This window comes from Emydura macquarii, unplaced genomic scaffold (assembly GCF_026122565.2).
Source record: "Emydura macquarii macquarii isolate MOO-44397 ecotype Brisbane River unplaced genomic scaffold, CSIRO-AGI_Emac_v2 contig_2768, whole genome shotgun sequence".
Taxonomy (NCBI): domain Eukaryota; kingdom Metazoa; phylum Chordata; order Testudines; family Chelidae; genus Emydura; species Emydura macquarii.
In genome coordinates, this window is record NW_027132905.1 from 34,538,450 (window position 1) to 34,552,957 (window position 14,508).

Genomic DNA, 14,508 nt, shown 5'->3' on the forward strand with positions numbered 1-14,508 from the left:
ACAGATCCATTTATAATGAAACTAGTAATTTGCTGGGAAATATTTTCAAAATGCTTATTTTTATGGCATTTCATCATTCTGCTCTGCAGTTTTATATAGTGGCATTATCCTTGTGGGACTGTCAATTACAATGCAAAACACTGATGGAAAAAGGTTAAAAATGACATTTTAAACATTCTATTTGAGAATGCAGTTTTATTAATCCAAAAGCGTGCATCTCTTATTCATTTTGGTGGTGGGCTTGCATTGTTAATTCACATCAACTGACAGTAGTGCACACCTGCTTGTCTCACAGCCATTAATTGTCCCAAACAGACCTGATGATAATGCCTAATTGCTACAATTATATTATGATTATGCCTCCAAAATGGAGCAGTTACAGTTTACATAAACATTCCACATAAAAAAGGAGATTTGAAAACGTGTGTTGTGGAGGATGCATCTAACTAGCCATCACTTAATGGAGTGCAGCATCTGTTAGGCTTGTAACATACAGAACAGGTCTCCAAATACCCAATGCAATTGGATTATAATCCTTATGTCGAGGACACCTAAACACTTACTGATGGGAAGTATTTTTATCCTGCACTTTCACAGTTGTCAGTGCCCAACTACATCGTCTCACATTAAGAGAGTTTTTCTTTTCTTAACATACAAGAGAGAAGGGAATGGATACTCTACCACAAATAATCATGACTGATTATTATAATGAAATTCATGAACAGTGATGGGCTGCCTAACATTGCCCAGGACTTCCTTAGTAAACAACTTATTGGCAAAAACAACAAGAGTCTTGTAGCACCTAAAGACTAACAAATTTTTGCAGGCATAAGTTTTCGTGGACTGCAACCCACTTCATCAGATGCATGAAATGGAAATCACAGATAGGAGGTATCTATATACATCCAAGGGTAAGAACAACAATGGGGAGGGCAAGTGCTAACAAAGTCAAATCAGTTAGAGTAGATGAGGCCTATTCACAACCATTGATTAGGAGGTGAGAATGTGTGAACAGTGACAATTACTTCTCGTAATGAGATAACCATGCCAAGTCCCTGTTCAGACCCAGTCTGATTGTGTCAAGTTTGCATATAAGTTCCAGCTCTGCAGTTTCTCGCTGAAGTCTGTTTTTGAAGTTTTTTTTGTAGAAGTATGGCAACTTTCAAGTCAGCTACAGAGTGTCCTGGGAGATTGAAGTGCTCTCCGACTGGTTTATGGATGTTACCATTTTTTATGTCTGATTTGTGTCCATTTATTCTTTTGCGTAGTGACAGTCCGGTTTGGCCAATGTACATGGCAGAGGGGCATTACTGGCACATGATGGCATATATTACATTAGTAGATGTGCATGTGAATGAGCTCCTGATGGTATGGCTGATGTGGTTAGGACCTGTGATAGTGTCACTAGAGTCGATGTGCGGGCAGAATTGGCAACGGGGTTTGTTGCAGGATAGGTTCCTGGGTTAGTGTTCTTGTTGTGTGGTGTACGGTTGCTGGTGAGTATTTGCTTCAGGTTGGGGGACTGTCTGTAAGCAAGGATAGGCCTGCCTCCCACAGCTTGAGCGAGTGAGGGATCACCTGCTAGGATAGGTTGTAGATCCTTAATGATGTGTTGGAGAGATTTTAGCTGGGGGCTGTAGGTGATGGCCAATGGTGCTCTGTTGTTTTCTTTGTTGGATCTATCCTGTAGTAGGTGACCAACCTGACCAACCTGATTGCTTTCTATGGTGAGGTGACTGGCTCTGTGGATGTAGGGAAGGCAGTGGATGTGATATACTTTGACTTTAGCAAAGCTTTTGATACGGTCTCTCAGTATTCTTATCAGCAAGTTAAAGAAGTATGGGTTGGACGAATAGACTATAAAATGGATAGAAAACTGGCTAGAGCATAGGGCTCAACGAGTAGTGATCAATGGCTCCATGTCTAGCTGGCAACCGGTCACAAGCGGAGTGCCCCAGGGGTCAGTCCTGGGGCTGGTTTTGTTCAACATCTTTATTAATGGTCTGGAGGATGGGGTAGATTGCACCCTCAGCAAGTTTGCAGATGACACTAAGCTGGGGGGAGTGGTAGATACCCTGGAAGGTAGGGATAGGATACAGAGTGACCTAAACAAACTGGAGGATTGGCGCCCAACTCTAAAGGCAGCAGCACCAGCAGCAGCAGCACAAAAGGATGGCAAAATAAGGGTCATGCCACCCTTACTTCTGCACTGCTGCTGGTGGTTGCACTGCCTTCAGAACTGGTTGGCCAGAGAGTGGTGGCCGCTGGCCAGAAAACAAGGTTACTTACCAGTAACTGATGTCCTTCGAGATGTGTTGCTCATGTCCATTCCACTATAGGTGTGTGCACGCCTCCATGCATGGCTACCGAACTTTTTTCCCCTTAGCAGATCCTGTAGGGCTGGCTCCGGCGCCCCTGGAGTCCTGCACACATGCCACAGTATATGAGGTGCTGCCGGCCCTATGCCCCCTCAGTCCCTTCTTTCTGCCAACTGCAGTGGCGGGGACGGGGGGTGGGTTGTGGAATGGACATGAGCAACACATCTCAAAGAACAGCAGTAACCTTGTTTTCTTCTTTGAGTGCTTGCTCATGTCCATTCCACTACAGGTGACTAACAAGCAGTACACCTTGGAGGTGTGCCAGAGTTAGCGGTGAGCTGCCTGCAGCGCAGCTCTGCTGGAGCCCGCGTCTTCCCGCACCCATTGGACAGAAGCATGGTGGGACGTGAAGGTATATACTGACAGCCTGGCATCTGCTCTGGAGGGCTCTAGGAAGGCTGTAGATGGAGCTTGAGCTCTGTTGAGTGAGCTGTGGTGGTGCCCGGAAGCGGCACCTTCACCTGCTCGTAGCCAAACATGACGCAGGAAGTTATTCACAAGGAAAATCCGCTAGGCGGAGACTGGTGAGCCTTTCATCTGGTTGGCTGCTGCAACGAAGAGCTGATTCGTTATTTGGAACGGTCTTGTACACCTGATGTAGAAGCCAGGGACCCTCTCACATTTTTAAATGAGTGCCGCCTTCTCTTCTCCTCAGAACTGGGTGGTTTGGGGAAACATAGGGAGAATATATGTTGGTCACAATGAAACTGGGAAATCACCTTGGGCCGGAAGGCCTGGTGTGTCCTCATCTGAACCATATCTTTATAGAATACAGTATGAGGGAGGGGAGCTCTGAGGTCAGAGCCCTGATCCTGGAGACCTTCCTTGCCAAGGTAAACACCCTCAGGAAGGCCATCTTCCCAGAAGGCAGGAGTAGAGGGCATGACGCCAGGAGTTCCGGGGGGGGTCCTTGTGGGCCAGGAAGGACCAGGTCGAGATTCCAGGTTGAGATCCCAGGGTCGCTTCCCACCCTCTTCAGGAATCTAACCAACATCAGTGGGAGAACTGCGATCCCCCCTCCAGCGACTGATGGAAGGCTGATACGGCTGCTAGGTGGGCCTTCAGGGAGTCCAGTCAGTCAGTCCCTGGAGCTTTAACTGTGGCAAGTATTTCCCAGATTGCCTGCACTGGCGAGAGGCTGGACGGAATACCCCAGGACTCCTCCCGGCAGGCAACAGCCACTTCCACTTAACCCAGTACACGACCTGCGTGGAGGGCTTCTTGCTACCCAGCAGGACTCAGTGGACTTGCTCTGAGCGGCTCGCTTTTCGTCTCTCGGACACTGATCCACCACTCCCTAAGGTGTTGAGGGTCCAGGTCTGGGCACCGCCGGTGACCATGATCCTGGGATCATGCTGTCTTGGAGGCTCCCGAGGCAGGCGATCGAGAAATCCAGCAGCATGCTGAACCCGCGTGGCGTGGCCAGGCCAGAATAATCAAGATGGCATCTGTTTAACCCCTCCTCATCTTTAGCAGGACTGTATGCAGGAGGGGAAAGACGGGAAAGTGAATATGAAGCTCTCTGACCACTACAGACGGACAGTGTTGGCGATCGCTCCCGCCCCTTGACCACGGAGAGAGCAGCACTGCGGACATCTCGTGCTGCAGTCTGATACAGACAGACAACCTTTGGGGAAAAACCCCCAATCCAGACGGTCGTAGACACCCTTAGTGAGCGCAGTGACCCCTCGTGGTGAGGAAGAGCGACCCCTTGACACGGTCTGCCTTGACGTTCCTCACCCCTGGGAGGTGATCACTGCCAGGTCCTAAGGACCGATAGCTTCCCTTCATGAGGCTGATGAATGGGCTCCCCCCGCCTGTCGATATAGTACATGGTCGCTGTACTGTCTGTCAGCACCTGTACTGCCCTGCCCTCGATAAAGCGGAGGGACATTCTACAAGCCCTGCAAGCGTTTCGCAGATTTTTACATTGGTGTGTCGATGCCTCTCCTCCCTTGGCCAGACACTTTGTGAGCCGAGGTCAGCGCTGATACGGCACTTTACCCTCTGCCCGAGGTGGCTGATACCAGGGTAACTGGAGGAGCCTGCTCCATGAACAGAACGCTGCTTCACACATCCTGAGGAGTTGTCCACCAGTCTAGGGAGGGGGAGGGGAGGAGAGGGGACTGTAGCCTCCCAGTGCAGAAGTTACCTGCTTGGACTGTACACCAAGGCTGAAGCAGCCTAAGCGTCAGGGTAGCTAACCTCACCACATAGGTGCAGGCCATCCTGTGACCTACCAGCTGTCAGCAACGTTTGGCTGTTGTCGTAGGGCATTTGTGCAGGTGAGCCATCCTGAGGAATCCTGCCTCACAGTGCAACTGGAGCAAGGAGGCCTGACCCAGGAAGCAACCGGTCATGTTGATGCATTCCATAGGCTGCACCTGAGTCAACGTGAACTCTTGTTTGCTTACGGGCAGGACCCACCAGCCGCAAGTGGTGCCTGACTGGCTCGCCCTGCTCTGGACTTGGGACCTGGACCTGCCTCTGATTATCCGATCATCCAGGCATGGGCAAAATCTTGCACCCCCTTTTGCCTCACATGCGCAGCTACCACTGCCAGGCCTTCAGTAAACACCCTCAGGAATGAGAACAGGCCATAAGGTAAAGCCGTAAAGCATTAGAGGGAGCCAACCACTACGAGGTGAAGGAAGCACTGAAGATATGCGTCCCTGACATCCAGGGCGGCATACCACGCACTTGTATCCAATACTGTAGCTGGCGAAACCATGTGAGACTTGCGTCCCTTGTAGTATTTGTGAGACGACAAAAGTCTGATAGTCCTTAAATTCCCTTTTCTCGGGGGCAAGGAAGTACCTGGAGTAGGACCCTTTCGTCCTGCCCTGAGGGACCTTTTGCACTGCTCCGGGCTGAGGCGGCCTCAACCTCTTGGATGTGGAATTGACACTGAAGGAGGAAGGGGAAGCTGACATGTGGCCGCGGGGGAGGAGAGGGAGTGACCAGGGGGCCTAGCCCGCCAAACTATATCAAGGACCCAGTGGCCTGCAGGCATCCTGGCCCACACAAACCGGAAGGAGGGTAGAGGCTAGGACGCTGCCCCTGCATGCACTAGCAGAAAGGGCCTTTTCCGATTGCCCTATCGCCGAGATGACCCTTACTGAGGGCCTAAGGAGCCACTCAGGGCAGATGGTGTCTTCTAGACCCCTTGACTCTGTCCCATTGTCCGTAGGTCGCAAGATAGCCGTGGCTGAGAGCTCTGCTGCTGCTGTCCATGGGGACCTGCATGACACCTAAAGGTCTGTGGCGTGTAGCGGCCCAGGGAACAGAGCGTGGTCTTGAAGTCCTTCCTACCATGCAGCTTCGCATCCATCTGAACCGAAGACAAGGCTGACTCGTCCAAGAGAGGGCCCTGGATGGGCTGCTGGGTCTTTGGGACAGCCTGGGATTGCAGCCACTAACCTCTAAGCATGCCAATGGCGGGGGGTATGGCTCTGCCCAGCGAATCAGCAGCAACTGAGGATGCCTGAAGCGCTGATCTAGCTCCCATGGTACCATCTCCTGCAATGGTATACAAGTTCAGCGCCTGCTACCGGGCAGAGCCTCAGCAAAATGGCTCATCGAGTCCCCCAAGGACTCACCTTCTACTTGCTGGTAGTGCTATTGAATAAAATTTTCCTCCAAACAAGTTTGGCTTGCAATCGCCCTTGTTTTCTGGAGTAGAGCCCGGCTGCCCTGCCTATCCCTGTGGTTGGCAGCAACCACCACCAGGGACTTGGGGTGGGGTGGTGAACAAGTATTCAAACCCCTTGGCTGGAGTGTAATACTCTTCTCGGCTCATGTAGGTATCGGGTTATGGAGGAGGAGGTTTGCCACGAGACCCTCACTATCTTGACTGCCCCTTTTTAGACAAGGAGGGCTACCCACACTGTGGTGGCCAACCTCTAGCCCATTAAAGATTGTCTGAGCCCCTTTTGCTCCTTCGCCTCCTGCCCCAAGGTGGAAGCCACCTCTTGAGCAGTTCCCAGTGTGCCCTAGAATCAACCAGGGTTCGGAAGCGTGCTTCAACCGTCGAGGAGGAGAAGGGGGGGAGGGTTCTGCAGGCCGCAGCACCTCTGCCCGTCGACAGGCGGTCCCCCACAGGAGTCCCTGCCCATGGGGTCGAGTCATCGTCCGAGGGCAAATGGTGGCCCTTTCCTTGTATCTGAGGCACTGACTGCATCCCCGAGGGGTTGATGGATTGTGGTTCTCCCCCCCGTGAAACCCCATAGGCCGCCATACAGCCATTGGGATGACCACTGCCTCTGAGACCATCCGGGGCTACATGCGCCTGGAGCTCTGGCACCTTTCATTGGTAGTGGCTCCCCCAGCTACTACATACCCAAAGGGACATTGAGACACTGTCAAAAGACCACGGTGGGGCTGCCCCAAAGGCTCTCACTGTGTAGTACCGTCGCTCCAGAGAGCATCCCCTCGACGTCGACGACCTTGACTACCAGGTTCGATGTGGGTGCCGGGGCCAGAGCTGGCGTACGGACAACACTTTGGCGAGTTGGGCTGACCCGAGCATCATCCCAGTACCGAGGACTTTGTGCTCTGCATGCATCTCGGCGCCGAGTCAAACTCAGGCGACCAGGTTCTGCCCGGCCTCGGTGCAGGGCGAACTCCTCAGTGCCAAGTCTGTCTCTGGCCACTGAGTTTGGCGCAGCCTTGGTGCAGGGCAAATCCTCTGTGCCGAGGATGTCTCCAGCATCCAGGTTCAGCACTGCTTCGGTGCGGGGGGCGAACTCCTCGGTGCCGAGTTTGTCTTGGGCAACTGGGTTCGGCCCCGCCTGGTGAATTCCTCAGTACTGAGACTGTCTCCGGTGACCAGGATCAGGGCCATGTCATTGTGGGCGAACTCTCCGCGGCTGGAGTGGTGGGATGGACCTCACACGGTGCCGGGGGGTCGAGACCGGTGTCAAACGGGTGACTTCGCTCTCTGCCTTGATGCAGGTCAGTCCAATGACCGCGACCTGAGATAACTTCTAGGGGAGCGTTTCTGCTCTACCCTAGGAAACCGATCTGCAGGAGATCTTCCTCCCCGTACCAGGGATCTCCTGAGCCATTTAGGGGGTCCCAACACAGGCTTCCCCCATAACACCAGCCCCTTCTCTTTCGTGGAGGTATGGGCAGCGGTGGCGTATGCAAGGCAAACAAGGCTCTTGCCGCCCGACAGCCTCAGAGTTCGACGGTGCCGGTAGGTGCCGAGGGGCTTCCCCACTCCCAAGAGTCGGGGAAGGCTCGCTGGCTGGAGACGCTGGCTTAGACAGCGGGTCTCCGTGATCCAACCTGGGTACAGATCAGAGCTCCACCCCACCTGCTTATATGGTGCGGGGGAGTATCCACGCGCCGAGTGCTGATTCCGTCTATTCGTGGTGCCGAGTTGGGTTGGTGCTGACGGTGCCCTCTGCACCGGCGGCACGCTGGGTACTGCAGTGGGTTGGTTCAGAACCAGTTGGGGGCTCCATGAGTGAGGCTTTCAGGTGGATTTTCTGGAGGTCTGAAAGCCTTGCAGTTCCGTTCATCTCCTTACAAGAGTTTCCTTACTGCGCTTCTGGCAGTGGGGGTCACTTAGCAGGAAAGCCTTCCTGCTGGAAGCACATGGCTTGAAGCCATGAGATCGGAGCATATCCACTCAGCTAAAGTCTCAGCTGAACTAAAGTCTCAGCTAAACTACCTCAAGGTCTCTAACTACCACTAACAGTTATTAAGCTAACTAACTAACTAAGACAAAAATCATTACTTAAAGTTCAAAACATGGGGAATTAAGTGCTTGCAGTGCAAGCCCAGGCAGTTCTAGTAACCGTCACAGGTGGAAAGAAGGAACTGAGGAGGCATAGGGCCGGCAGCACCTCATATACTGTGACGTGCACGGGGCTCCAGGGGGTGCCGGAGCCAGCCCTACGGGATATGCTAAGGGGAAAAAAGTTCCGGAAGCCGTGCATGGAGGCGTGCAAACACCTATAGTGGAAAGGACATGAGCAAGCACTCGAAGAAGCCCAGATGTGCCAGGACTATGAACTACTAAGACTAGATGTGCCAGGGCTCAGCCCCGGCAAGCCATGGCACAAATTAAGCATTGCTTACTGGATCTTAAGTTCTCACAATAGCATCAGCCACGACTGAGCTAGGATGCTGACCATTTTTTCCATTAGTGATGGAAATGGAGCCAAAAATGAATGTGTGTGGGAGTAAGTATGTTGCAAAATCGACAGTGAAAACCGAGCTTTTAATCCAAACTGGACAGCGGATTTTCTTTTTATTACACCAGCTCATTTAAACACAAAACTTTAGTTTTTAATATGTCAAACCACTGTTTCCGCATGTAAGGTCATCAATGTGAGGTGCTACTTTGAATCAAAACACAGTAACTTCAACGAGGCCCATTCTCTTGGCAATGTTGAAAGATGTGATAAAATTGAAAATCTGAAGTCTTCATATCACATGTCAAATGTCATTCTTACAACATCAGCAACAGTACAGGAAAAGCAACAGCTGCTTCTCTTCGGATAATATTGGTACTAGTTAAAAAGTCTTTCCTGGATGCCGAGTTTGTGAAGGAATGCACGCTGGAAATGCTGGAGGAGCTTTGTGCCGGAGATAAAAGCAAGGATGACACTGTGAACTTTATGAAGAAGTTCTCCTGTCTCATTTCACAGAAGTGCAAAAGAGTGGAGATAATTTACGAGGACTGTTTGTCAGCAGTGCTTTCTGATTTAAAAAAAAAGACAAATACACATCTCTTGCAGTGGATGAATCAAAGCAATTTAAGTGACGCTGCCCAGCTATTGTTGTTTGTTAGGGTTTATGACGATGAAATTTTCAAGGAAGAATTTTTGTGCTTACCATCATTAAAAACCTACACCACAGGAGATCATTTCTGAAAAGGTGAAAGGCTCTTGGAAAAAATGGTTTAGATCTGCAGAAAGTAAACTTGCTTGTTACAGACAAAGATCCCTCCACGGCAGAGCTTTGCTTCATGTTTGGCAGCAACACACCCTTCATTAAATACACTTTACTGCATCATTCACCAGACTGTTCTGTGCACTAAGTTATCAGGCGACATGAGGAAAAGCAATGGGTAGCTGTGATGAGATTAGTGAACTACATACATTCAACTTCTAGCTTGCTTCATCATCTTTTTAAAGCTCTTTTACAAGATGTTTCAGCCGAATAAAGTGACCTGCTGCAGCATGATGTTTGCTGGTTATGTTTTGTGCGCTTCAAAAAGAAAGAATACAATTTCTTTCAAACCACAGAACCAACAAGGCTTGCGAGTTCCTGGAATTTATGAATGATGTCCCCTGTATGTCACAGGTAGCTTCTCTATGCAATATTACTGGTTACTTGAATTCCCTCAAGTTTCAGCTCCAAGACCACACAACCAGTGATGGAGATCTGTTTGAAAAAGTGTGCATCTTTCAGGGAAATTTTTAAATCTTTCAAACAGACGTAACATTGTGTGTTGTAGCTACAGATGAAATTTTGATGAAAACAAAGCAAGAATTCCTGAACAATCTGATCGAAAATTTTAAAATGCAATTTGAGAATTTTAAAATTCCAAAGGATTTGCTTTTATTTGTTTGCGATTGGCTTGTTGTCTATGCTGATGGACCTTGCAACCTTCTGAAGCAAAGAACATTCTTGAGTTAATCGATGAAGGTGCCTTTCAATTAGAAATTGTAAGGCTCCAGAACTCAGATGTCTTGAAGGCAAAATTCAGAAAAATGGGGACTTTGTGATTTCTGGACTCAATATGTTGACCAGTTTCACAATAGCCAGAATCTAACCATCTAACTTTTAACAATGTTTGGATCAAATGTACCTCTGCAAACCTGGGTTTTCTACCATGAACATTAAAAAAAACCAATACTGCAATTGGCTGATAAATGAGCATCTTCACCCGTGCATGCGCCCTGCCCTGACCTCCCACAAATCACTCTTCACAAAGCTTGCCAGAGATCGTTAATGTCGCCTCTCCCATAAGAGATTGCCACAAACAAAAGCAAAAGGATGAATCTGACGAAATGGGTTTCTGCCCACGAAAGCTTATGTCCAAATAAATTTGTTAGTCTTTAAGGTACCACAGAACTCTCGCTGTTTTGCTAAATACAGACTAACATGGCTACCCCTCTGGAACTTAAAGGCAATATTGATTTATAAACTTTGTTTAAAGAGAGAAACACTAATATTTATGTTGCAATCAAGATATTTATTTATCGACAACTGAACGTTTTTATTTATTTAGTCAGCCTTCCACACAAATGGGCTGCCTCTTGTCATAAAATTCTCAAATTGGTCTGCAGATATATCTAATTGAGTATTACTAATCTAGGTTCTCCTTGGAGGTCTCTAATTCAAATCTATCCCAACATCACGCTAGCTTGTGAGATATGATTTGATCACAACTCAAGTTCAAATGATAAACATTTAAGAAAAGCAAAGTAAATCAGAAGTAAACCTAATTAAGCCCAGCTGATCTTGGGTTTTGCAGAAGAAATAAGGAAGATCCATCTATAAACAGTGGGTCATTCAAATACTATACATGTTCAGTTCTGTCCACTTACCATGTGGGCAAACAAGGTCTTCATTAAAATTTAATTCCTCTTCCTCCTCTCTTTTTTCTTCATTTGACTCATCTGGCCAAAAGAAAAAGTAGATTGCACAGAAAGCTCTCTCTAGTAGTTTTTTTCTTTGAAGGAATTGTAACAATTCATTTCCTTTTCAAATTGCTGCAAAATTCTAACACTAAGGAAAACTTCAACAGCAATATACCCTTAAGTTTATTGACCCATTCCTCCAGGGCCAGGGCAGGATTGTGCACTAGAATGTATCTTTGAGTGCTCTGAAGTTCATGGAGCACAAGACTATCTTCTATCTGAGACCACAAAGGTAGCATTCATTATAGCTAGAACACCTGGACTCTTTGCTGCTCCCAAATAGCTCAGGTCAGAATTAACAGAAAAGTTACCACCAGATCAGAGTGGAGGACCAGAAATCTTACAGGCAAAATATTAGTCAGCTCTCTGCCTTGAGGAGTCTGATCCAAACTAGATGTCCCCATTGCTGCTCCACAATGGCTCCATTCAAATGAGGTCAAGAACCACTCTGCTTGGAAGGCTTCGATGTGAGTAACTCAGAGATAGGATTGTGCCTTTCCTGTTTTGGAAAGTGCCTACAACTTTGTGGGTAACACCAGAAGTAATAAAAAGTAATCCATGCTTACAGTGACAAAGGGAAGTTTTTACTAGTCATTCTGTAGGAGAGAACAAAATGGATTGCACCTAAACACAACTGACTACTGAGGCCTGGTCTTAAAGTTAAGTCATCACTGCTACAGCACTCATGGGAGTGAAAAATTCACATCCCTAAGTGCCATAGCTATGCCAACCTAAGCCCCAGTGTAGATGCAAATAGGCCAATGGAAGAATGCCTCCACTGACTTAGTTATCATTGCTCAGGGAGGTGGAGTTCCTACAGCCACAGAAAAAACCCTTCTACTGCTGTAGGAACCATCTACATTATGGCGCCACAGTGGCATAGCTACAGTGCTGTAGCACCCATAGCATAGACATGGCCAAAGATCCAACTGCAGAGCCAGACTTTACCTTCAGTTTTAAGTGGGATTAGGTAGGTGTAAGTGAAGACAGGAGTTTGACCTGCTGAAATCTTTTGAAAAAAACAAAATGAGTGTTTTGCTTTTGAAATCTCTCAAATCTGGATCTAATATATGCTACTTTGTACTATATCATTCAGACCTGCACAAAACAACAATCTCTACAAATAAAATAAAACTGTTAGAATGCTTAAATCAACACTACAGGAACACCCGATCTATTTATCAATTAGTAAGAGAAATAGGGTTGTTTGGATTTAAACAATACCTCTGTTTTGCGCATCTCCATTCATTTTTCCATTACTCTGGTCTGCATCATCATCTTGTTCATTTAATTGTTCCAGAGCCAACTGACGCCAACTCCGCAAGGATGACTTTCCAACCCAAAATCCATCATTACTGTATAGAAAAAAAGATTAATATTTACAATACGAACGATAATGTATATTTACAGTTTTTGGCTCAGAATTAGAACTGTTAAAATCTTTCACTGGACAAACTCCTGTTGGTGAAAGACAAGCTTCTCGACCTGAAGAAGAGCTAGGTGTAAGCTCAAAAGCTTGTCTCTTTCATCAACAGAAGCTGATCCAATAAAAGATACTACCTCACTCACCTTGTTTCTCTAATATCCTGGGACGAACATGTCTATCATACTGCAAACAATTGTTAAAATCTTATTTTAAATAATTTAAGTATCACTAACAACAGACTTGTGCAATGCAAACTTTGGAAAGTGTCAGCACTCACATACCCCTTTACTGTAATTTTCAGCAAGTTTGTGACAGTTTTATAGTCTTCATTTAATTGGTTTTTCAGTCGTAGTATTCGACACCTCTCTACCACACACTCCTTGCAAAGTGCTTTAACTAGAGAAACAAAAAGATAACACCATGTTATAAGAATACTACTGCTACACGTCAAAACAAAACTAAGTCCTTTGCAAGTGCAGGCATCACCATTTAAAGGTGCTGACAGTCAAGTGCTCTTAATGTAGTTACTGACAGTGACGTTTTCTACTACTTATGATTTAGATGGAAACAAGATTCCTATGATAACAGCTGAATTGGACCAAATTTAGATATAACTGTAGTAAGCTTTTGAAGAGGGTGGATTTGTTCATTTAGCATCAACATGTCTCATCACCTCAGTTTCACAAGTCTACACTTCTGATATTAACAGTTTAGATTTACTGTAACTAGGTTGAGAAGAGCAATATGTGCAGACCTAGGTAAGCCGTTGGTTTGAAAAGGATAGTTCAGAAATATGCAGCAGCAATCTTATCATTCCCCAAAAAGCCTGCCACAGTATGTAAACATGCAATGTACACACTATAAATGTACTTCCTAGGCACTGAGCTACTTGGGGGAAGCTAGAGGTGAAAGGACAGTTTCTCTTCTTGGCTACCACATCCTCACTACTTCTCTGCTCTGAGAATAGGGTTCCAAAGTACAGGCTCTTGTCAGCAGAGAATGATACAATACACGAGGCACTGCTTATACAGGATCTGTAGAAATAATGGGCACAGAAACTCCTCCATCCCATCACCCCCAATTTTAAGATTTTTATACAATTTTTGCTATTTTACAGAATGTTTATTTTAAAAAGTTTCATTAAAATACTAAAATTTCAAGTTGTTTCTACCTAAAAGTACATTTCTTTTTTGCACAAAACTGCTTCAAGGTAGGAAGCAGAATTGTTTGGGCATAACTAAGCAGTGCTCTCAAAAACAGCCATCCAAAAAAATACAAACAGGACAGCTATTCTGGCCAAAGATTATAGTGACTAAGGATGAGAAACAGATTTAAATCTACAAAAATTTAAATCTTAAAAAATCCTATCATGTGAATTTTCTCTATCCAGGCACTACAGTTTAAACTTACCATTTAGCCGAGGGCCCCCTCCATATCTCCTGTAGAAATAGTCAGCAACATATTCAGATATTCTCTTCATAATTGATATTTTATCAGGGTGCAATTTGCCATGTGAACACAAGCATGCAGTGTTATCTATGGGTTTGGGAGGGGCAGATTCATCCAGCCATTTCTGTAACCATTCGAGAGAGACAAACTCATATGGGCACCCTGGAAAAAAGCAAACACAAACAAACCTATACACTTCCACAAGTACGATACAGATGACATTTTAAAATTACTCTGCTGTTCAACAATACTTTTTTAAAATGAAAAAAGTTTGTGGGGGAATCTTTCCCCCACAAAAGTTAGGTTCCCATTATACAATATTTTCAAATATTGAATTCTGTTTCCATGCCAATTCTGATGTTAACTATGCTATTTTATATCATGGTGTCCTTTATAAAAGTCAGCAGCTGTGTGAAATTAGATCTGAGACAAGAATCTTTTAAATTCAAATAGGAAACTGGCTAGTAAATCCAGAGAATGTTTTTAATCTGCAACATCCTTTGGCTACAGTAGCTTATTTTATTTCAGAACATTACAGGAAAAATGTGTAAACAAAGTTTTCCTACTGTTAATTAGGAGAGAATGCAATGTATTA

The 14,508-nt window shown here is 46.4% G+C and overlaps 1 protein-coding gene across 2 annotated transcripts in view; it reads right to left on the reverse strand.

Annotated features, from left to right (window-relative positions):
- Positions 1-14,508, reverse strand: part of USP48 (ubiquitin specific peptidase 48) — a 59,699-nt gene that overhangs the window by 21,397 nt on the left and 23,794 nt on the right. For both annotated transcript variants that reach the window (XM_067567003.1, XM_067567002.1), the window contains 4 exons: positions 13,875-14,075; positions 12,746-12,860; positions 12,263-12,393; positions 10,946-11,017 (listed from right to left, as the gene is read on the reverse strand). In XM_067567003.1, the coding sequence (XP_067423104.1) occupies positions 10,946-11,017; positions 12,263-12,393; positions 12,746-12,860; positions 13,875-14,075 (519 nt within the window). The remainder of the gene's footprint in view (positions 1-10,945; positions 11,018-12,262; positions 12,394-12,745; positions 12,861-13,874; positions 14,076-14,508) is intronic.